The sequence below is a fragment of the Rhinolophus ferrumequinum genome, chromosome 13 (assembly GCF_004115265.2).
Source record: "Rhinolophus ferrumequinum isolate MPI-CBG mRhiFer1 chromosome 13, mRhiFer1_v1.p, whole genome shotgun sequence".
Classification (NCBI taxonomy): Eukaryota; Metazoa; Chordata; class Mammalia; order Chiroptera; family Rhinolophidae; genus Rhinolophus; species Rhinolophus ferrumequinum.
The window spans coordinates 5612461-5637193 of record NC_046296.1 but is presented as its reverse complement, the minus strand read 5'-3'; the positions used below and the strand labels follow the sequence as shown (position 1 = coordinate 5637193).

At 35.5% G+C, this 24733-nt stretch overlaps 1 protein-coding gene across 1 annotated transcript in view; it reads right to left on the bottom strand.

The window, feature by feature from the left end:
- Positions 1-24733, bottom strand: part of GCC2 (GRIP and coiled-coil domain containing 2) — a 56763-nt gene that overhangs the window by 13871 nt on the left and 18159 nt on the right. The window contains exons 10-19 of the mRNA XM_033125206.1: positions 22487-22606; positions 21877-22041; positions 21466-21570; positions 20656-20818; positions 11514-11614; positions 11341-11418; positions 10226-10363; positions 8957-9078; positions 7098-7274; positions 73-290 (exon numbers count right to left, since the gene is read on the bottom strand). Coding sequence (XP_032981097.1) covers positions 73-290; positions 7098-7274; positions 8957-9078; positions 10226-10363; positions 11341-11418; positions 11514-11614; positions 20656-20818; positions 21466-21570; positions 21877-22041; positions 22487-22606 — 1387 coding nt within the window. The remainder of the gene's footprint in view (positions 1-72; positions 291-7097; positions 7275-8956; positions 9079-10225; positions 10364-11340; positions 11419-11513; positions 11615-20655; positions 20819-21465; positions 21571-21876; positions 22042-22486; positions 22607-24733) is intronic.

Below are 24733 nucleotides of genomic sequence, written 5' to 3'. Positions count from 1 at the left end.
TTTGTGAAGAATGTATTCAAGTGACATAAATACATGACAACATGAACACTGTTTCCATGTGTACATACATACTTCTTGTGGTTGGTTCACTCTTAAGCTGGAAAAGCTGAGCTTCCACCTTGGAGAGCTGCTGCTGCAAAGTTTCCATTGTCTTTCTGTGCTCTTCCTGCAAATGTCGCATTTGATCTCGGAAGCTGTTGCGAAGGGCCTCGTTCTGGGATGTCAGCTGACTCACAGTCTGTGCATGTTCAGACTTCATCATCATGTTCTGTGATTGTACTGAACACAACCTGAAGGGTGAGAGGAACGTGATTAATTCATGTGAGATCTTTCAACTTAAGATGATGACCCAGCCTTTCTCAACTGGGTCCTACAAGAGAATTAGCCATGAGACATCCACTGAACATATGAATTAACTTCTCTCCCATGCATCTATAATAGTACTAGTTGTGGAACAACCTGGGAAGAAATAACGCCAGCTGTCATCTAGTTCAAATCATATTCTGTATTCCATAGTTCAGATGAGGAACCTTGGCTGGGAAACTATGTTGCATGGTTCAGATGAGAAACTTCCTTCATAGTTTATCAGAAAATAGAACTTTATTTAGAGAATAAAAATATATACTTTTAATTAATCCACTTCAGGTTATCTTATGTGGTAGTTCCTATAAACATAGAATTAATATATCTTTTTTCTACTACCCTAAAAACATGAGAAAAGAACATTATCATTTGATTCATAAAGAAAGCCTTAGAAAGAAAGTATTCCTTTTTGAGCCAATTAACATGACACTCCGAAACCAAAAACTTGGTTTATTACAGTTGTTTCTGAATCTCACTGTACTTCAGAATCATTGGGGTACTCTGTCAAAAACACAAACATCTACTTCTCAACCTTGAGCCACTGAATCAGAATCTCCAAAGGTGGTCCTAGGAATTGCCTACTTTAAGCAATTTTCCCTGTGATTTTATGTAGTTAGGGTGACACTAGCAAGGGACCTACCATTTGAAAACCACCAACGTAGTGTTGATGTTTTACGTTTGGCTTTGGTAAAACAAAACATTTTCCTTTTACACAAGGGATCCACACGTACACTATCATAAAAATTCAAACAATACAACAGCAATTATAGAAAACACTGAAAGCCCTCTTTATTCACTACCACCCACAACAGTGTAAAATCCCACTTCCAGAGATAAACATCATTAATGGCTTAGCGTGTAGCTTTCTGAGATCTATTTTTTATGTGCTACATATATGCACACCACATAAGATTTTAAAACAAGATTTAGCTGCTAAAGGGAGACGTGCAATAAAAATACCATGCTTCAGAAAAGGTATCATAATTGCCCAATTCTTATCAATTAATGAGTTTAGAGACTGCTCGTGTATTATTTACCCTTCAAACCTGCATTTTTCCTGCAAGTATTTTGTTCAAACAGTATCTACCAAGGAAGTAAAGGAAGAACCATTAGCTGTCATAAGAATTTTCTAAGGAAGATAAAAGGTACATTTTAGGACTAGGATAATGCTTCTAGGTTTCAGGTGGTATCAATGACACTTCTGAATTTACCTATTTGAGAGAGCTAGAAGCTTAAACCCCTACCTGGAACTGGAACAACTATGATGATGAAAGTTCAGTCTTCAGTCCCAGCTGTTACTAGCTCAGTCTTATCACAATGCAGGCATTAGCTTGTCACCCTATTTGGTCCTCTGGAGCCATTAAAAAAATCTTATACAGTCGTACCTTGGTTTTCAAACGTCTCTGTTGACGAACATTTCGGTTTACAAACGCCAAAAATTTTATGGATCTATGGTATCATTAGATAGTAAAATTCATGCTAAATTTGCAGTTTTAGAGATTGATTTTAAAGGTCTGGAATGGATTAATCCATTTTGCATAACTTTCTATGGGGAAACGGTGCCTCAGTTTTCGAACGTTTCAGAACTCGAATGGTCTTTCGGAATGGATTACGTTAGAAAACTGAGGTACCACTGTACAGGGAAAGTATGAATATTAAAATGAGTAAAAAAGAGAATATATAAGGAAAAGGCTACTTCTCCATACTAGGGCACAGATAGCAACAATATCATTAGTTTTTAATAGTTTGGGGGAAGACCCCTGTAGATACTTCAAAATGCCATGAACACTGATTGGCACATAGTAGGTGCTCAAAAAATATTTACTGAATTAATGAATTACTTCAGAGGCATCACCTGCACTTTATTCATGTTAGCAATATAATTTGCAATAACTTTTCTAGAGTAATGAATAAGTGTTGGAAATTTCTAATGTATCATGTAAGCGTCATTATACGTAAGCTAATCTCATGGTAAACCCTGGTGATAGGCAGTTATAAAACTGGTAGATCTTTCCTGAAATGTTTGCTTTATGTGACTAACATATAAATCACAGTTAAAAGATTAAAAAGCCAAGAAAATAAAGTGCATTCACTTTTAAGATGAGCATGTATTATAAACATATCTGACATATATAAAGTATCCTAACATCCTTGAAGATACTCAATGCGTAACAGAACCAAGATGGCGGAGTAGAAAAGCACTGTGCTTGCCTCCTCCAATGACAACATTAAAATTTCAACTAAATTATAGAAAAATAACCTGGAGAACCATCTGGAGCCTAGCTGAACTAAAGCCCTATAACTAAAATAAAAAAGAATAAAAATAAAATAAAGAAGAAGCCACACGGAGACTGGTAGGTGGGGCAGAGATGCAGAATGGGCCAGCCCCATACCTCCCTGTGGCAGCTGAGAATCAGAAGGGCTATCTTGGCCGTAGAGGTTCCCGCTGGAGGAGCAAAGAACCCCAGCCCCACACACTAGGATCCCAAGCCAAGAGTACCAATGCCAGGAAGAGGAGCTCCTACAATACCTGTCTGTGAAAAACAGTGGGGATTCTGACCATCTGGGTGGGAATGGAGGGTACAGGAAACACAGGCATCCTCTTAAAGGGCCCGCGCACAGACTCACAGGCACTCACACTGGGATCAGCCAGAGGGGCAATGACTTGGGGTGCATCAGAGACATATGGGGAGAGACTGAGTTGTGTGACTTCAGGGTGAGGACTGGAGGAACAGTCACCGTTTTCCCTGTCTGGGGTCCTCTTCCTATGCAGCCAACAGGAGAGTAACATCTTTCCTGTATTGAGCCCTCTTTCATGTGGCCAAATTTGAATCTGAATTGGCATGGTAAACTCCACTCGCTCTACCCTGGTGACTCCATAGGACCCTGGCCCATATAACTCACGTAACGCTGGACAGCAGCCAGCCCCGCCCACATTGCACTCCTGGACAACTCTCAGGGGTCTGTGGGCTCCAGGTGGGTGGCAACTGGCTTTGGTGTGCTCTGAGACTTTTGCTGGGTAGTTCCAGGCTCAGCACTGACACCAAACCAGAATCTAAGCTAATGAACACTAGTCCTACCCTGGTGACTCCCTGAGACCCACCTCACTAAACTTGCATTCCACATTAAGGTTTTATCAACAGCAGAATCTTATGGGAGCTGGCAGGCAGCAGCAGGCCTCAAAGTGTCCTGGCTTTTTGCAGAACTACACAGGCTTGGTACTGGTGGCAGCTGTCCTCAGATCACAATGTGGCCTCTCCCCTATGCCTCCAGGTTAGGCACAGGAAGCGACCAACCACGAAACACTTTATAGGTTCTACCAGGTTGTCCTCAGCTGGTCACAGGTAGTGGCTGACCAGGGCCTCAACCAGACCCCCTCCCAGGAAACCCCAGAACCGACATAATTGGGGGTTGACTTCAGAAAACAGCAGAGCAACATCCAATTAGCCCCACAAGTAGCACTCCCAAAGGGCAGTCTCAACAGGCACCAAAGCCCCCTAGGGCAAATCCCACTCCATGGGGTAAGCCCTCTGCACAGAAGCTCATAAGCTGTGGATGTGGCCAACCACCACAGCCAGTCAGCCTGAGGGTGAATCTCACACGCTGACGTGCCAACAGCAATCAAGGCTCAACTATACCAGGAGGGTGCACACAACCAACACAAGGGACACTCCTGGAACACCCGGTGCAAGTGACCAGGGAGACTGTGCAACTCGGCCCCACTTAAGACCACTACATAAGGGCACCTACTACATAAGGCCACTCTACTACGACCGGGAGACACAGCAGCCCTACCAAATATATAGAAACAAGCACAGGGAGGCAGCCAAAATGGGGAGACACAGAAACATGTCCCAAGTAAAAGAAAAGAACAAAGTTCCAGAAAAAGAACTAAGCAAAACGAAGATCAGCAATCTACCAGAAGCAGAGTTCCAAACACTGGTCATAAGAATGCCCAATGGTCTCAGGGAGAACTTCAACAGAGAGACAGGAAGCATAAAAATGGAAATGGAAACCATAAAAAAGAACCAGTCTTAAATAAAGGATACAATAATGGAAATGAAGAATATATTACAGGAAATCAATAGATGAAGCAGAAGATTCAACCAGTGATGTAGAAGACAAAGTAGCAAAAAATACCCCCAACAAGAACAGCAAAAAAAGAATCCAAAAAATTGAGGAGAGTTTAAGGGGCCTCCAGGACAACATCAAGCGTACCAACATTCAAATCATAGGGGTACTAGAAGGAGAGGAGGGAGAGCAAGGAATTGAAAACCTATTTGAAGAAATAATGACAGAAAACTTCCCTAACCTGGTGAAGGAAATAGACATACAAGCCCAGGAAGCACAGCGAGTCCCAAACAAGATGAACCCAAAGAGGCCCACACCAACACACATCGTAATTAAAACTGCAAAATTACAATGTGCCAAAGGTTAAAGACAAAGAGAGAATGTTAAAAGCAGCAAGAGAAAAGCAGTTAGTTACCAATAAGGGAGCTCCCATAAGATTGTCAGCTGATTTCTCAACAGAAACTTTGCAGGCCAGAAGGGATTGGCAGGAAATATTCAAAGTGATGAAAAGCAAGGACCTACAACCAAGATTACTCTACCCAACAAAGCTGTCATTTAGAATTAAAGGACAGATAAGAAGCTTCCCAGACAAGAAAAAGCTGAAGGAGTTCATCACCATCAAACCAGTATTAGAAGGAATCTTAGAGGGACTTCTTTAAGATGGGAGGGGGGTTAAGGACGGGTGAAAGGGGATGGGATTAAGAAGTACAAATTGGCTCTTATACAGTAGTCATGGGGATGTAGGGTACAGCATAAAGAATATAGTCAATAATATTGTAATAACTAGATATGATGCCAGATAGGTGTCAGATCTATCAGGGTGATAGATGGGAATGGGGTTGGGGACAGGGTGAAAAAGGTCAAGGCATTAAAAAATACAAATTGGCAGTTAATACAGTATAGGCAATATAATCGACAATGTTGTGAAGATAATGTAAGGTGCCAGATGGGCACTGGACTTATCAAAGATGCCTGACCAACGTGCTGTACACCTGAAGCTGAAGTAAAACAATAGTGAATGTCAACTGTATCTAAATATAACAGTATATAATAATAATGGGATGTGGAGTACAAGTTAGGGAAGATAGTCGATGGTATTGTAACAGCTATATAAGATGTCAGAGGGGTAGTAGCTTGGGGGAGGGGTGGGTTATCACTTTATGAGGTGTTTAGATGTGTATTATGTTGCGTTGTACACCTGAAACTAATATAAATAAATAAATAAATAAATAAATAAAATTTTAGTTCCCTTACTATATAGGGCTTAATGTACTCTGGCTCATTAGAGCCATGTATAGAGAAAAAAGGACTGTTTTTTTTGCTGGAACAATTTCCCCAGTATAGTTAAGATTCTGTGTCATATTTTTTGACAAAACAAAGCTACTAGAACAGACCAGCATATGCCAAGTGGGTAGTAATTCCTGTAAGTTTGGGAGAGTTAGCTGACAGAGGTATTTAATATATATGCTATCTTTTATGGAGTTGTAAATTCTTCCCAATAAATGCAATTTCATTCTTCATAAAAAATAAATAAATAAATAACAAATAGGTGTTAAAAAGTTCATGGGGATATAAGGTATAATATAAGGAATATAGTCAATAATACTGTAATAACTATGTATGGTATCAGATGGGTACTAGATTTATCAGAATGATAGATGGGATGGGGTTTGGAGGACACTTTGAAAAATAGGAATATAGTCAATAATATGGTAATAATTATGTATAGTGCCAGGTGGGTACTAGACTAGTCAGGTGGATCATTTCATAAATTACATAAGTGTCTAACCACTATGCTGTACACATGAAATTAATGTAACATTGAATGTCATCTGTAATTGAAAAATTAAAAAACAAGGGGGAAAGGTGAAGGGGAATAAGAGATTCAAATTTCCAGGTATAAAACAAATAGGTCATGGGGTTGTAATGTACAGCATGGGGAATATAGTCAATAATATTTTAATAGCATGATATGGTGTGAGATGGTTGCTGGACTTATCATGGTGTTCACTTCTTTAAATATATAAATGTTGAATAACTACAGTGTACACCTGAAACTAATATAATACTGTATGTTAGCTATATCTTAATAAAAACTTTTAAAAAAAGAAAAACTCAATGAAGAATTCTTTTCCTCAATCTAGGATACAATATTACCAATTTCTTTATTACAGGAATTCAAAGTTCCTTGTTCACAATAATCTATTTATTCTGCCAATACGCCTAATGTCTATTTAAAGTACTGATTAACAAAAGTATAATAATATGACTAGTTGAATATACAGTGGCAATGGTTAAGTTGCATATTCTTTTCAGTCAGCAGCTGTTTGAATGTTTTCCTCTAGAGAGAAAGAAAAATGTTTGTAATTCGATACCTGGTTTGAAAAGTAGTGTTTTTTTTAAATGAAACATTCTAGCCATGAAGGCCATAGGAAAGACAGAGTACTGAATGAGTAGATAAAATTAACTGTTCTTTAAAAGCTAAGCACAAAAACAATCAACAGGGAGAGTTTTAAGGTAGAAAACGCAGTTATCAAGCCTTTAGAAATGTCTATTTCTTATTTTCAATTTGTATTTATCCCAAGGAGCAGCACATTAGGAGCTTGAACAAACAAATACTTTGTCGCAGGTACAAACACTGTTAGTGCTGCTAGCAGCCTTACTTTTCCCGGAGCTCTGCCTCTTTGGACACAGTTTCCTGTAGCATCTTGTTGTGCCTTTCTAGCAGAGTATCGTGTTCAGACTGTAATGTTTGAAGTTCAGATACATGGATTTGTAAATTATTTTGGGTATCTTGTAATTTGATTTTCAGTTGGTCAACCAGAATTTCCAGGTGTTCTCTAAAACAGAAATAAATAATTTAAAAAATTTTTTGAAAGAGGTAAACATGATTTTGTGGTTTCAGGTAAATTTTATTTTTAACATTTAATCTTTCAATGTCATACTCCTGCTATTGTTATGGATGATTCTAAAGGAACTATAACAATCAGAAGACTTCAGAGACTAGGATTAAATACAATGTAAAAGACATTATAGTCAGATTTTAGATCTCAGGCACTACAGATTTACTAAAAGTCTCTGAACTTATAAATTTCATGTTCAAATGGAGCAGACCATAAATGGCATCAAAATAACCTGTTTTTTATGTTGTAAGACTATGCCATTAATAATAATAATTAAAAAAATCATACAGTTCTAACCATTATGAGAATGGTACATCAGACCAAGTGATAAAGTCCCTGGAGAAAGAAAGTCCCTGGGAAACTAGGACTTTGTAGCTAACATGGAAATAAGACCTAGCCAGAACATCAGCTGTAATGCATCTTTTGGAGCAAAAATTAATGTAAGACCCAGTCTTATTTTAATATAAGACCGGGTATAATACAATAAATATAATATAACATAATAAAATACCAGGTCTTATTTTAATATAATGTAAGACCAGGTCTTATATTAATTTTTGCTCCAAAAGACGCATTAGAGCTGATGGTCCGTTTAGGTCTTATTTTGGGGGAAACACAGTATCACGTTCCAACCCATAATTTTGCCACAACTGGTACAATGCACTATTAGGTCTTTTTTTTTAAGTAATGTATAAAAAAGTAAAAGCAACCTAAGACATTTACATTAAAATAATTTGACCCCCAAATTCTGGCATGATTCAAGTTTTTTAGTCTTGCACATGGTGACATTTTTATATTGTGTCAGTATTCAACTTCAGCTTTAGATGAGCTATTTATAAATATCTCATCATTTCAGCCTACAGTTTCTATATTTAATAAACACATAAACAAAAAGTAATGTAAACATAAACATACAAACATTGCAGGATATTTCGTCCTACTCAGAATAGTAAAAGCCAGCTATAAAACTGCTTTAACACTGAACTTCTACTTAGAAAAACGTAACACATGCTGTAGAATGCCCTATCTATCTTTTATTCCTAACATATTTTTAAACAATTTACAAAGTGATTTGTATGCTAGTGTTAAAGAAGTATTAAACAATATACATACTATTGAAATACAATTGAGACACTCCATAAACTTAAGAAGAAAATTTAATTCTAGACCAAAATTTAGTACTTAATTTAAAAGTTTTTGAAAAAAGTAAATGTTAGGTAACTTCTGTTTAGCATAATTAATGGTGAATCAGTATATCATGGAAGCATTTTTATTCTACTTCTAAATCTTCAAATTGGAAAACTAATCATAATGTAACTTTAATGTCTGTTATTTCTATTATGACTAGATGGTACAAGATGAAATTATTTCACCTACATCTCAAAGACTATATCCTGGTTTCACTGTTTACACATATTTTTGCATTTGTAACAATGCCCTTCACAGTGACGTTTCCCTGTTGCTGTTTGGGGACACAGTGAAACCAAAAACTGTTCTCATTGGTAATTACACGTAAAATTACATAGTCAAAAGAAATCAAAGTAGGATTACAACCTACTTGGTGGAGAATCTGCCTTGGGGAGAAAAACCCTGCATATTTCTTATAATTCAGACTTTACCTTTCTTGTTTAGTTCCCTCAGTTTCAGCCTGAGACACAGATTTATTTTTCTGTTGTTTCAGAACATTATGAACTCGGACTTTGTAGCTCTCAAATTCAGAGGTTACAGCAGCTTGTTCGGCCTATAACATTTAAAAGAAGAGAAAAAATTTCTCTATTGCATTTTCTGTAATAACATGATCCTCCTATTTTCTTTCAGAGATTAATGAGTTAAGAAGAAAACCTGGTTTTGAAAATGAGGAAAATGACTGACACTCTTTAGTTCCCCAATTAACCTTTGGCTAAAAAGTGTGTTTCTGTTGGCCTTATGCTTTTTAAAAGATTTTTAATAATATTACCTTGTCTGATAAGACATGCTTCTTCCATGTTTTCTTCCCTGGTAGATTAATTTACTACCCATAAATTTTATAATGGCACTATTTGCCTTTGGAAGTTCAGGAAGATTTTCACTTACGATGCTTCCTTTTTTTATAAATACAAGAAAAATTAACTCAAAGAAATTAAGTTACTTGAACTTAAGTTTTCAAAAGAGAGTGACAAGAGTTAAATTCTAGGTCTTCCACTTTCTTGAGGTGATCTGTAAACTCCCTGCACCTCCAACAAAGCTACTATACTGTCTGTTTTGTATGATGGTTAAGTAGACCCAAACAGCCATGCTACTAGATTATTACCGTGTTTCCCTGAAAATAAGACCTAGCCAGACAATCAGCTCTAATGCATCTTTTGGAGCAAAAATTAATGTAAGACCGGGTCTTATATTATACTATATAAGACTTGGTCTTATATTAATATAAGACCCGGTAATATATATTATATTATATTATTATTATTATTATTATTATTATATTATATTACACCCTGTCTTATAAGACCGGGTCTTGTATTAATTTTTGCTCTAAAAGATGCATTAGAGCTGATTGTCTGGCGAGGTCTCATTTTCAGGGAAACACAGTATTTTATAATCATTTAGCGCTCAGAAAGAACTATAACACTTCTCTAATAAAAACTTTAAAAAAAAGTAACTTTCTTACACACAGAAATTGCAAAACAAGGTTGAAACAAAAACATGTACCCATGTAACTGTTCATTCAGTAAAAAAAGAAAAAGTTATGTGGTGACAGGGTTGGGGTTAGGATCAGATGAGCGGAATGCGGTATTTAAGCACTCTTAAATAACAGCAAATGCTAAAACGAGACCACAGCCCTCAGTAAACTGCTTGCTAGTTGACAATAACATCTGTGACATGCTCCTTCTATGTGAAGAACGAACCTTGGCAACACGACACTCTTCCTGAAGGGCTGTCACTTTTTGCTGGTAGGCGCTCAACGTGCGCTGGTGCTGGTCTGCAGAGGTCTTCAGGTGCTCGTGAACTTTGTGTTTCTCAGATGTCATTTCAGCCAACCGAATCTGGGGGCAAAATCTTTCAGTTAAACTCTAGTAACTATGATCTTCACTGGTTAAACAGTTTTTCCTTAAACCTAAATTTGAGTTTTGAGACATAAGTATATATACGGGACATAATATCAGAATTTTTCATCTATTATTATTGAAAGAGTGGAGAGAATATGAGTAGAACTTTTTCTTAATAAATTATTTAATTTTCCTTCAATTAAATCAATCATGAAAAAATTCCGGACTACATGTTATAGTTCAATGTTTAATCAAACACCTTAAGATATTATGTATAGATATAAAAATATATAAAAATAACAACGTAAATACAACATATAATAAACATATAAAGCCATTTTATAAACTGATTCCTGTGACTATACTATCATTTAGAAAGTTTAGACGCAGGTTTGGGGCCTTGTTTTGATGTCTCACTATTTTTAGTGTATTATGGATTTTCAAATACATGAAATGACTCTAGCTTAAGCTAAATGGTGTACCTCAGCTATATGCCATACCTGGCTTATTGCTTACTTACTGAAAATGTTGAGGAAGCATATTTAGGAGAAAAAAAATACAATCGACCCTCAGTATCTGCAGGTGATTGGTTCTAGGACCTCCCCCCACCCCCCATGGATACCAATATCCAAGGATACCCAGGTTTCTTATATAATATGGCAGAGAACAATGCATACAGATGGACTCCCGCACCTACAGATTCCCAACTGTGGATCGGAAATACTGTTTATGATCTGCGGTTGGTTGAATCCAAGGGTATAAAACCCACAGATACAGAGGGCCAACTCTATGTATATACGAGTTATATGTACATCTGTGTGTAAAAATATATGTATATATGTATATATATGTGTGTGTGTGTATATATATATATATATATATATATACAATAATATTTAGCAAAATCCTTAAATGGCACCTTACTTCTACATAGAAAATTTTTTCTAAATCTTAAAATGTAAAAAGAATCTTACTTTATAGACTTCTACTTGCTGTTGGCTTGCCTCCAAATCGCCCTTTAAAGATGCTTGAAGCATTAAGTGATCAGTTTCCTACAGAATAAGAATCTTGTTAAATTAAAAAAAGAAATTATTCATAAATACACTACAAATAAGTATTGAAATATGAAACTGAGAAATTAACATACTGCTTGCTTTGAATCTGCCAGTTCTTTCTTGGTCTTTACAAGCAATTGCTTGATTTTTGTGTTTTTTTCTTCATATTGCTGCAATGAACACTGTAGTGAACCTAGTACAAGAAATAATTTCAGAAAAGAAGAAACAATTTTTATGAGTGAATCAAGTAAATGATGAGTCTTTTCTTTGTATTAATGTATCTTTTAAAGAAACTTTAAGCTTTTTATTATGGGACATTTCAAACATATACACCAATAGTGACGCCAGTACAACAAACCCTACTGTGCTCATCACCTGGCTTTAACAATTACCAACACATGGCCAATCTTATTCACCCAGACCAGGAGTCAGGCGCACAGGCCAAATCTGGCTGCTGCCTATCTTCGTAAATAGTTTTATTAGAACACAGCCAGGCTCATCTGTTTGCATATTGTTTAAGGCTGCTTTAGTGCAACAATGGTAGACTTGACTAAAAGTGATAGAGACTATATGGCCTGCAAAGCCTGAAATATTTATGGTCTGGCCCTTTATAAAGCAAGTTTGCCAATCCCTACCTATATACCCTTACCCTAGTGCCCCACGGTTTTTGGGTTTTTTTTTTTAACAATTCATCTATAAATATTTTAGTATAAATTTCTAAAATAAAGGTATATACTTAACTATATAGCTAAAAGATAAAGACTTTAGGAAATACTTCAAAATAGGTGCTGTGTATTTCCAATTGTATCACATCAGAGGCAAATAACTGGTTGTCCATTTTTGTGATACTAATTGTTTTAAAGGGACTGTCAGTGAAACATAGTTCACTAAGGAACAAATTGAAACATAAGGAAGACAAAAAATGTTATGCTAACAGAGGTAAGAAGAAACAAATATCAATAGGAATACGTGGATTTATTGTCTAGATCACAGGTACCCATCTACAACCAGCAGACCAAATCTGGCCACAGCCTGTTGTGAAAGACTATGATAGAGACCATGTGGAAGCCATGAAGATTTACTATTTGGTCCTTTACAGTAAAAGCGTGTTTGACATCTAGTCTAGACCGGTTACACCGGCCCTGTAACCGTGCTGCTAAAAGATCTTATAAGCAATGGTTAACTTTACGAAGTTAAATCCATCTATATAGACTGTATTGCTTGGTAAATATGAATAGGTGTACTGTAAAAATAAATCTTTTCTATGCCTTTTTATGATGAATCTTATTCAGTTATTCTCTGGCAACTATTTACCCAGTTCTAAAAAGCATTTCATAAAGCACAAATTCCATACAAAGTCTTTGTTAAATGCTCCAGGAATTATGAGAAGCAAGATATAGTAAGTCCCTGAGTTCAACGAATACATAGAATAAAATTAGGGGATACCATCTTACGTGGTAACGTAAAGCAAAATACAGATGTTAAAAACGAAATTCAATAGGCTATGGGGAACACACAGACTAAAGGTTATATAAAGTTTGCACAGGACAAGGAAGATTTCATGGAACAGGAAACATGTAAGATTAGGAAGGATTTTAAAAGGTGGACGAACATGGGGGTGGGAGGGCATGGGCATGAAAGGAAGAGCAACAGATGAAATATACAGTTAAATCTTGTCTCAGGAAAAAAGAGTAGTCCTCTTTACCTGTAAGAAAGTAATAAGAATTAAGAAGAAAAGTTAGACTGGGGTCCGGTGTCTTAGGGATTTGAGATTAAGATCGACATTCCTCATTCATTAGGCAGAATGAGTCAAAAACAAATTTTTTTTTTTTTTGCATGGAACATTGTCCTGATGCTTCCTTATCTTCTTTCTACTCTACCACAACTCCTTAGCCCAGACTTCCACGGTCTTTGCTGCCACAAGGCTGGTGGCTTTTCTAAGATTCTACACCATTCTAATTAATTTGATATACTAGGGAGGTAAATCTTCTCCATTGTCTTTAAAAAGGTCCCCAATACATTCTGGTATTCAGGTATTTCATGAACTGGATGAAAAACACCTTCCCAATTATACTTCACTTCTCCCTAACAGATCAAACCTTCACTCCAACTAGTCAAGCCTTTCAAAATTATTTTAACTTTTACTCATACCACAGCTGCAGAAAGAATACCCTTCCCCAATCCAAACCTTATCTTCAAGGCTCAACCTGAGACCCAAATTTTAAGTTTCAGTCCATAAAATCTCTCTCCTTTCTGAACTCTTAGCATTCACTGCCTGTACCACTTTTTTCTGTACTTATTTATCAGTGAGAAATGGGTAATCTTCTTGAGTAAGCACCTCTTTTCAGTTTTTCCAAGGTATCAGCCTCTCTTTCAGCTAGCTGACTACCAAAAATATATGGATTCACTAATTCAAATGTTTGCATTTTCGGAATATAACCTAAAGTTCTGCTATTCAATTTGCACCAAGAACATAACTAGAAGTTAGGGTATATGCATCATTGTTAATGGTTTATGCATAGTGAATGGTCTGGAAACTATACCATCTGTTCATTGTCTGACTAGTCTAAATTTTATCTCTGAATATAGGTAGATAATCAGAACTCTGCATACTTGGACTTCATTAGGTTACTCATTCATGGAATCTCCTTTATTGAACTGAGATTTGGCCACAAACTGAATGAATCATGCATTACGAAACAGTCATGGATGATTTGCTATTTTATTTATTGTGAGGATAACACTGAGAATACAAGTCCAAATTATCAGTGATACTGTTAAAATTAAATACATAATAGAGACTGGACTTGAAAATTCCCTGAGCAGACAAAAACCACTTAAGTCACAATAAAGGAAACTTAATTTAGCTTCTTCTACAAAATAAGAGTTAACTTGGATGCTATTTGTAACCGTCTCTGATAATCATAAAATAAACTTAAGTCATGTTCCTAAAAATGATATCCAATAATCATTTTTAACTAATCCCTCGTGGGCTGGAAACCCCCACCATAATAACCAAACATTATAAAGGTTCAACAACTTCCTCATTTTACTTTCTATAAGTCATCCTGTGACATCATACCCCTGAGCTATCAGGCTTTGAATTTGAAAGCTCAGTGTAAACTATTCTTATGTACACAATAAACTCTTACCTAACACCATGTATTAAACTGGTAGTTTTAATTTTGCTATGTGTAGATGTTTGACACTCCTAAGCTAGCATGAACTTCAAAATGACATAGGAGGCTTTTGAAAACACAGGTTTCAAGGCCCCACCCTTTAAGATTCTGATTCTTTACATCTGCGCTGGGGCTTTCTAAAAAGCTCTATGGATACTGTGTGATATCCAAGTCAGTTCTGGGACCATTGTTCCCACATGACACAGACCTTTTATAAAATGCCTAAGAAAAGTTCTCTCACACATCAGAACACCAGGAAAAGCTGTGTCTCTCAGAAGCATCACATTTGTTCTAATACTGTGGATACTATAAACCTTATAACCGATAGTATTTGTCTTTGCTCTGGCCTCTGAGAAGCTCAAAGGCAAATTTATGGGAGACCTCAGTCATAACAAAGGTAGAAAGAACATACTTTATGTCTTGATCTCATGTCTGACCTTATTGTAATAGTTCTACACCTCAATATTGAATGGACTTAGAGGGTGTTATGCTAAGTGTAATAAGGCAGACAAAGAACGACAAATACCATGTTATTTCCCTTATGCGTGGAATCTAAAAAAAATGATTAAACAAAACAAAATATAAATAGACCCACAGACAGGGAACAAGACGATGATTACCCCAGGGGAGCTGCGGTGGGGTGACTGAAAAAGAAATAAGACAATGACATTTAATGACTTTCATTCTTTCTTTAAAAAAAAACACTGAACAAAATATATGAAAACACCTGTCTTCTGACATTGGACAATAAGCAATGTAGGACTATGATCCCTGAGGGGAGGTAAACAAACAAACAAACAAGGTGAGCTCTATTATATAGTCCCAGCTTTCTGCCTGAAGGCAATTTTTAAACTGTTGTGCAGGAGGAGAAAACCAAACTGAGTAGAGGTTTCGCTGAGATGCAAAGAAAAATGACTGGGGAAAGAACAATGAACAAGGAGCTGTAATCTGAACAATTCCCAGATTTTACACAAGGCTATAAATTATTCAAATTCCCCCCAGCCAGAGTAAGAGACTTTGTTGAACATATGAGCACTCAGGAGATCCCCACCTTAGTGGTGGGATTGAACTAGATCCCACTGTACACTTGTTCTAAAGAACATAAAAAACAAGCCATAAAAGGATAACATTGATCCACAAATAATTTGCCTGGCAAAGTATAACTCTTCAAATGAATATTTAAAAATCTAGCATTCAACAATGTCAAATTCACATCCAATAAAAAATTATGTCCCATGCAAAGAAGCAGGAAAACACGACATAAACAAAAGGAAAAAACCCAATGAGTAGAAACACAACCAGAAATTAAAGAAATGGTGGAATTAGCAAGCAATGAAATTAAAACATTAATAGCTAAAAAACTTCTCAAGGGGGCCGGCCCAGTGGCTCAGGCGGTTGGAACTCCGTGCTCCTAACGCCGAAGGCTGCCAGTTTGATTCCCACATGGGCCAGCGGGCTCTCAACCACAAGATAGCTGGTTCAATTCCTCGACTCCCATAAGGGATGGTGGGCTGCGCACCCTGCAACTAACACCGGCAACTGGACCTGGAGCTGAGCTGGGCCCTCCACAACTAAGATTGAAAGGACAAGTTGACCCGGAAAAAGACCTGGAAGTACACACTGTTCCCCAATAAAGTCCTGTTCCCCTTCCCCAATGGAAAAAAAGTCTTAAAAAAAAAAAAAAAAAAACTTCTCAAGGATTTAAAGGAAAACATAAACATAAAGAAGAAATAAATGGGAAAAAAAAAGGGACTTCTAGGGATTAAAGAAAAAAGACAATATCTAAAGTAAAAACGTCACCAGATGGGAGATTAACTGATTAGATACTGCAGGTGAAAGAATTTAAAGACATAATAATATAAACTGTTCAAAAAGATGCTCAAAAAGTAAAAAAGGAAGAAAAATGAAGGAAAAATGAGTAGAATATCACTGACCTACAGAACTGTTATTAAATATTCTAACGTGTGTAATTAGAATTCTAGGGGGAAAAAAGGGAGGTTTAGACAATATGTTAAGGGAAATAATGGCCAAAAATATGACCAACTTCAAGGAAACTATAAAAACTCCATACATCAAAGAAGCTCAATATATCACAAGCAGGACACAAACAAGGAAAAACACACAAAGGCACATCAAAAAATTCTACATCCAGCAAAAGTATATTTCAAAAAGGAAGGCAAATTAAAGACTTTTTCAGACAAACAAAACATGAGAGAATTCAATGCCTATGGCCTATATCACAAGATATGTTAAAGGAAATTCTTCAAAGTCACACCTGATGTAATCTGGATATACATGAAGGAATGAAGAGCACAAGAAATGATAAACGTGTGGATAAATATTAAAAGCTAATTCTTTAGTTTTTCATTTCTTTAAAACAGAGATTGGTAAACGCTTGAAATGGTCAGATAATAAATATAGGCTTGCTGGCCATACAGTCTCTGTTATAACTACTTAACTGTGCTGTTGTAGCATGGAAGTAGTCACAGATGATACAAACAAATGAACATGGTTGTGTTTCAACAAAACCTTTATTTACAAAAACAGGCAGCTGGCTGTGGGCCATCGTTTGCTGACCTCTGCTTCAAAAAATAACTACTTTCAAACAAAAATAACAACAATGTATTATGTTTATTACAATAGAAGTAAAATGTATATCAAAAGTAACAAACAGGACAAAAGGGGAGACAAAGAGTACCACTGTAATAGAATATATAATCCTAAAATTTATATGAAACCATAAAAGACTCTGAATAGCCACGGCAATCTCAAGAAACAAGAACAAAGTGGGAGGTATCACAATACCTGACATCAAACCATACTACAAGACTACAGTAATCAAAACAGCATGGAACTTCTAAGTATTACTTTGTCTTTTGCACCTGAAACTAAAAAAAACAAAACCAAAAAACCAGCATGGAACTGGCATAAAAACAGATACATAGATCAATGGAACAGAATAGAGAGCCCAGAAATAAATCCATGCCTAGATGGTGATTTAATCTACGACAACAGAAGCAAGAATTTATGATGGGGTAAAGACAGTCTATTCAATAAATGGTTCTGGGAAACCTGGAAAGACACATCCAAAAAAATGAAGGTGGATCGATCACTTCCTTACACCATATACAAGAATAAATTCAAAATGGATTAAAGACTCAACTGTAAGATCTGAAACCATGATACTCCTAGAAGAAAATATAGGAAGTGATTTGCAGATATCACCCTCAGTAATATTTTTACTGATATATCCCCTTGGGCAAGGGAAGTAAGAGAAAAAATAAACATATGGGATTACATCAAACTAAAAAGCTTTTTCAGAGCAAAGGAAACCATCAATAAAACAAAAAGACATCCTACTGAATGGGAGAAGATATGTGTCAATGATACATCTAATAAGGGGTTAATATCCAAAATTTATTAAAAACTCATTCAACTCAATACCAAAAAAACAAACAACCCAATTAAAAAATGGGCAGAGGCAGACAGACATATGAAAAAATGGTGAACCTCGCTAACCATTAGAGAAATGCAAATAAAAACCACAATGAGATACCACCTCACCCCAGTCAGAATGGCTATCATCAATAAATCAAACAACAAGTGCTGGCGAAGATGTGGAGAAAAGGGATCCCTCATGCACTGTTGGTGGGATTGCAGACTGGTGCAGCCACTATGGAAATCGGGATGGAAGTATCTCAAAAAACTGAAAACGGAACTACCTTATGACCCAGCAATTCCACTTTTAGGTATCTATCCAGAGAAATCCAAAACACTAATTTGAAAAAATATATGCACTCCTATGTTTATTGCAGCACTATACACAATAGCCAAGAAATGGAAACAACCGAAATGCCCATCAGTAGATGACTGGATTAAGAAACTGTGGTACATTTATACAATGGAGTATTACTCGGCCATACAGAAGACTGAAATCTTACTATTTGCAACGATATGGATGGACCTAGAGAACATTAAGCTAAGTGAAATAAGTCAGATGGAGAAAGACAAATACCATATGATCTCACTTATATGTGGAATCTAAAGAATAGAATAAATGAACAAACTAATTAGAAACAGTCTCAGAGATACAGAGAAAAAACTGAGGGTTGCTAGATGGGAGGGGGGATGGGGATGAGTGAGAAGGTGAGGGGATTAGAAAGCACAGTCGGTAACCACAAGATTGCCATGGGGATACGAAAGACAGTTTGCGGAATATAATCAATAATGTTGTAAAGATTTTGTAGGGTGTCAGATGGAGACTTGTCTCATTAGGGAGACCACCTCAGGGATGATGTAGATACCTGATCACTGCACTGTACACCTGAAGCTGAAGCTGAATAATAATGTCAACTATAATTTTATACACACACACACACACACACACACACAGTCACAGGATGTGGAATACAGCATAAGGAATAGAGTCAGTGGAACTGCCACAGCTATATACGATGTCAGAGGAGTAGTAGATTAGGGAAGGGGGTTATCACTTTGTGAGGGGAGTAAGTGTGTAACTATTACATTGTTTTGCACACCTGAAACTTATGAAAAAAAAAGAGCACCACTGTAAGATTCTTATACTATATAGAAATTGGTATAATTCACTTGAAAGTAATCTCTGGTAAATTTCAGATGTGTACCATAAACCATAAAGCAACCATTAAAAATCAACAAACAGGTATAGCTAATAAAGGAAATAAAATGGTATCATATAAAATACTCAATTAATTCAAAAGAAGTCAGAAAAACAGGAAAAAGGAAATAAATTATAAGAGAAATAGCAAGCAATCAGCAAGGTGGTAGATTTAAACCTAGTCACAGAAATAATTATGTTAAAATGGCTTAAACATTCCAATCAAATAGCCGAGATTGTCAGCTTGGATAGAAAAGGAGGAGGACTCAACTACGTGGTATCTAAAAGAAACGCTCTATACTTAGATAGGTTGAAAACCAAAGGATGGGCAAAGACATGCCATGTAAATAATAAACAAAAGAAAGATGGAGTGGTTACATTAATATTAATACCAAAGTGGACTTTAGAAAAAGGAGTATTATCAGGGATTTAAAAAGACATTTCACAATAATAGAGGGGTCAAATCACCAAAAACAACTAACAATTCTAAACGTATATGTAAGTAATTTCAGAGTTCCTAACTATATGAACCAAAACTGACAGAACAAAAGAAATTCACAATCATAGTCAGAGACTTCAATATACTTGTATCTCAGTAATTCGTAGAACAGTAATCAGAAAATTACTAAGAATATGAAAGACTTAAAAATAACACTGTCAACTGACTTGATCTTATTGACATTAGACACAACCATCTATCCAACAACTACTAATACAGTCTAACAAATTATGGGTGAATAATGAATATTCACCCAAAGAAATCATATTCTAGGCCATAAAATAAAACTCAACAAATTTAAAATGACTAAAGTCATACAGAGTATATTTTCTAACTACAAAACAATTAGGTTAGAAATCATTAACAAAAAGATATCTGCAATTTCCTTTAAATATTTAGGATTTAAACACACACTTCTAAATAACACATAGGTGAAAGAAGAAATCCAAAGGATGTTAAAAAATATTTTGAACTGAATTAAAATAAAAACACAACTTACCAATTTGTGTGATGTAGCTAAGAGTACCTAAAGGGATACTCATAGCTTTAGATGCTTACCTTAGAAATTATTTTATGGATAAAATGGAATATAATCACCTTAAAAAGAAAAATTTCACTGCTTTTTAAATTACCTCACTCAGCTTACAATCAACAAATCGTTGACTTTTTTATTTTGTACTACTCACACAGCAGGTACTTAAGAAATATTTAAGTGAATGAGTGCATTATGCTCCAACATGGACTATAAACATCTGAACAATAAATGGTTTTACAACCTTTCTGGTCCTTAATAATGGTTAGCACTGTGTGAAAGACCTGGATGGCTGTCAAAAACTGGTGAAATGAACAATTAATGTTCCTTCCCTGTATTCTTTTATGATGAAATTATGTTCAGTTAAAGTGAATTGTGTTTTACTCACTCATTTCTTCTTGCAGGGTTTCTTGTTTCTGTTTTTGAATTTTTATTTCTTGCTCCAAGTCTTCTATTTTAGTGGTTTTATTAGTTAATTTTTGATTTAGTTCTTTCATCAAACGTTCGTAATCAGCTATTTCCATATTCATCAATGTGGTTTGTTGGGCATCCTGCACATATTATAAATAAAAGATCCACAGAACACAAGGTTAGTTAATTTCATTTATAAAACTGCTAAAACACCACCACAGGAATAGATTTTACTATGCTTTTCTGTAATAAAGTTCACACATTAATGAAAAAGCTAGAAGTTGTATACTTTCTAGTTTGTAATTTCAAAAAGTATTTTCTAATAGTTTAATCCAACTCTCTCAGTTTCATTGCATCTCATCATAATTTTAACTAACCACAATTGGTAGTTCTTTTGTGGGGCTGTTATTTATAAAATATTAATATTTTGAAGCAGCTTGTATAATACTTCTTTTTATCATCTCTGAAAAAGCTGAGAAAAATTAGCAAAAGTTTTAAGTATAATACAAATTTCAACTTTTGACCTTAAGTCTCATGTGTCATACAACAATCACGTACAAAAATGAAATAGCAAACCAAAATCTAACAATTCATGAGCCTACATTCTTTTGGAGGGATGGGCACTCACAGAAATAAGTGAAATTTTCAATATTTTGAGGCAAACAATTTACAAATGATTGTTTTAGTACAAGTAATCTTGTTTCTGAAATATTTCTTTTCAGTGTTTATAGAATAGTTTAACAATGTGAACACTGACATCAGTTTTGAGTCTGGTGTTTTATTTTACCTTTTTAACCAGCTCTAATTCTTGCATGGTTTTTTGAAGCTGTTTCTTTTCCTTTAGAAGTTGAAGCTGAAGTCCTTCAAGTTCGTTTACAGAACTGGCATGCTCCTAAAATTAAAAATAAAAAAACCGTCACTCCCCGCCTCAAGCCAACCAACATTTAAAAACGTATTTGTAAGGAACTATAAAATAAATCTGACATACCAAGTTACAAAAAGTTTGGAAATCTTTTATTATTTAAAAAATTTACACCTCAAAATCTTAGCTTGGATTCTCAAATTCATAGTTGGCATACTAAGGAATTAATGAACTGTTGTATTCACAAATGCTAGTCGTTAATCCATCTTTTAAATATAATACTTTGATAAAAATATCACTATATAACATGAAATAATCCCATAGGAGTGTTGTTACCTTTATCTTCTGCTCTTTCTCAAGTTTTTCAGCTTCCAACTCTTTGTCTACCGTTGCTTTGGCTTTCTGGACTTCTAAAATCTGTACTTCTAATAACTTGGCATTAGATTGTAGTGTCTCAACACGAGCTAGGAGATCTTCGTTTTCAGAATTTAATTTCTCACACTACAATGACAAATGATTCATTACTGTAAACACACACAAAATATATACAGGAGAGGAAGAATAAAATGGTAAATTAAGGAGAATATTGGCATAGTATAAAAAATAATTTCAAAATCAATTCCAAAGAATAACCTTAAGTCAGGAATAAGTTTTAAACACTCATTGTTGATATTAATTTGGCAAACATTACAAGAGACCAGACACAGTGGCAGAGGAAAAAGCAAAAATGAAATAAAAACAAAAAACCCCAGGGGAACTGAGATTAGAGCAATAAGTAAGATAGGATCGTTGCTAGTTGTTTTGTAATATTCCTCTCCCAACAATGGGAAAAGAAAATGAAATTAAATTTCTGCCCATGTATTAATTTTATTTCATGCAAAAATACTGAAATTGAAATATACGTTATTACAATTTTCATGTCTGCATTTACCCAATTTAAAGTTACCTGTAAAGAAGAATTCCTTAATTGTCTTGTAAGGTCTTCTACATGATGCTCAAAATTATTAGCACGTTCTTTTTCTATGTCCAACTGCTCTGATTGCTTATCGTATTCTAGTAAAAGATTCTTCAATAAAAGACAAAATAATTTACCTTTAGGATATTATTATACATTCAGTTAATCAGACCATATCATCAAACCATCTTGATATAAGATTTATGAGACCATTCTGGAAGCTTAAATATTTACCTAAGTTTAACAATTGAAAGAATACCTAATTGGCATTATATAATAAAAATAGTGTAATTCAGATGACTTTCAGGGGGAGGGGGAATCTATTAAAAGGGAAGATGATTTGAAATGTATAGAATATAGTATTCCTACGTTAAATATTCCAGTCATCAACAAAAATAAACTTCTGAAATGTAAACTAAATCTAAGGAGGGAGGAGAAAGGTTTAATTTGGTCACATACTAAACTCCACCTCAAGAATTCTGATGAGGAAATGTTTCAGGTCTGGCCTACTATAAGGCAGAGGTGCTAATGGAAGAATATGAGAAGACATTAATTATTAAATACAGTTTCTCACATCTTAAGGCAAAACATTCAAAATGTTCTGAAGACTCTTAAAACCGACTGAAATTTTTTGATATTCATAGTTGGCCCCTACTCAAGCATAGAATGCCTAGACTGACCTTTTTTGCTACATCCTAGCCAATCAGGGCACCCCCAAAATATGTACATAAATGACATTCACTGTTTCCAGATTGCCTATAGTATTTTTCCCTCCCCCTTCTTTTATAAATCCTGTTTTTGCCTTTGTTCCTGGACAACTACTGACTGTTCTCCTTCACATAAATAAATTTGTATGCAAAATAACTGAGAAAATGTTTCTGAGTTTTCTTCGAAAATTTATTTTGGGAAGCCTGAAAGTGGCCTTAATTCAGCGTTGCATCTCGAGTCCTTGGATCCCCTTCCCAGGCTCCTCTGGTAGTCTCATGCATGGCAATTATATGTTCTTTCTGGCTCTTCCTTGCCAAATCCGACCCTTAGCCAAATCTAATTTTGTTTCTAATTCTGATTTATGCATAGTCAATCACTGTCACATTGGCGGCTGTTTGAATCTAAGTTTCAATTTTATGGTCTGCCCAAGGAGATCTTGTGTTTTTTGACCTTAATTGAAATGTGTGAGCTCTGTTTGTACCCAGGAACACTACAGTGAACTCTGAATATTATAAGGGCTTATTAGAGTGTTTAAAAAACTATGTGCATAGAAAACAGCCTGAGAAATGGGCAGATAGTTTCATCCTCCATCATGACAACACTCCGTGTCACACATCGCTTCCAGCATGGCAATTTCTGTCAAAAACATTACAGTGTGTCCTCATCCACCTGATTCACCGGATCTGGCACCTTGTGACTTCTGCATCTTCCCCAAAGTCAAAATGACCATGAAAGGTCAATGTTTCGAATTGATTCAGGACATTGATGCAGCCACAACAGCTCAGCTAAAGACACTCATGAAAGAGGATTTCCAGAGCTGCTTCAGGAAGTGGCAAGAACAATAGGATAAAGTGTGTTTGAAGCAAGGGGCGGGGGTGTCTTTTGAGGGAGATTAATGGCAATGTGTCTTTTATGTAATAAATTTTTTAAAATTTAAACATTTACCATATTTTTTTATTATAGTCAGAATTTCCTGTTGGAACCATTATTTACTAGAATCAGCCGTGGTATGGCAATTCAATTTTTTGCAGCTACTGATAACTATTAGAACCATAATGAGTGAAAACAAAAAAGACCAGATAGAATCTAAGAGGATAAAGAATAAAGATTTGGTTTTTGGAGTTAGAGGAATCCACATTAATAAAAAACAAGCATGACATCTCTCTATGGAAAAGAATACAGATTTCTCAACCCTCTATTTATGTATGCCAAGAAGAAACAGACATCTTAGACAAATAAACATGGAAAAACAAATTTATAAGCCAGAGTCTAGATTCCCAATTCCTGCCTTTATAATATTCAGACTCCACTGTAGTGTTCCTGGGTACAAACCGAGCTCACACATTTCGATCAAGGTCAAAAAACACAATTAATATCACTTTGGTGTTACTCATAGATCTTGATCGACACGCTTTTTTTTGCATGAGAACTGGGTGATTATCACTGAGAACTCTGATGGTCTCAGGATCATAACCATAGAACCAAGTTTCATCTCCCATGATAAGAGGTCTTAAAAAGCTGGAATCTGAA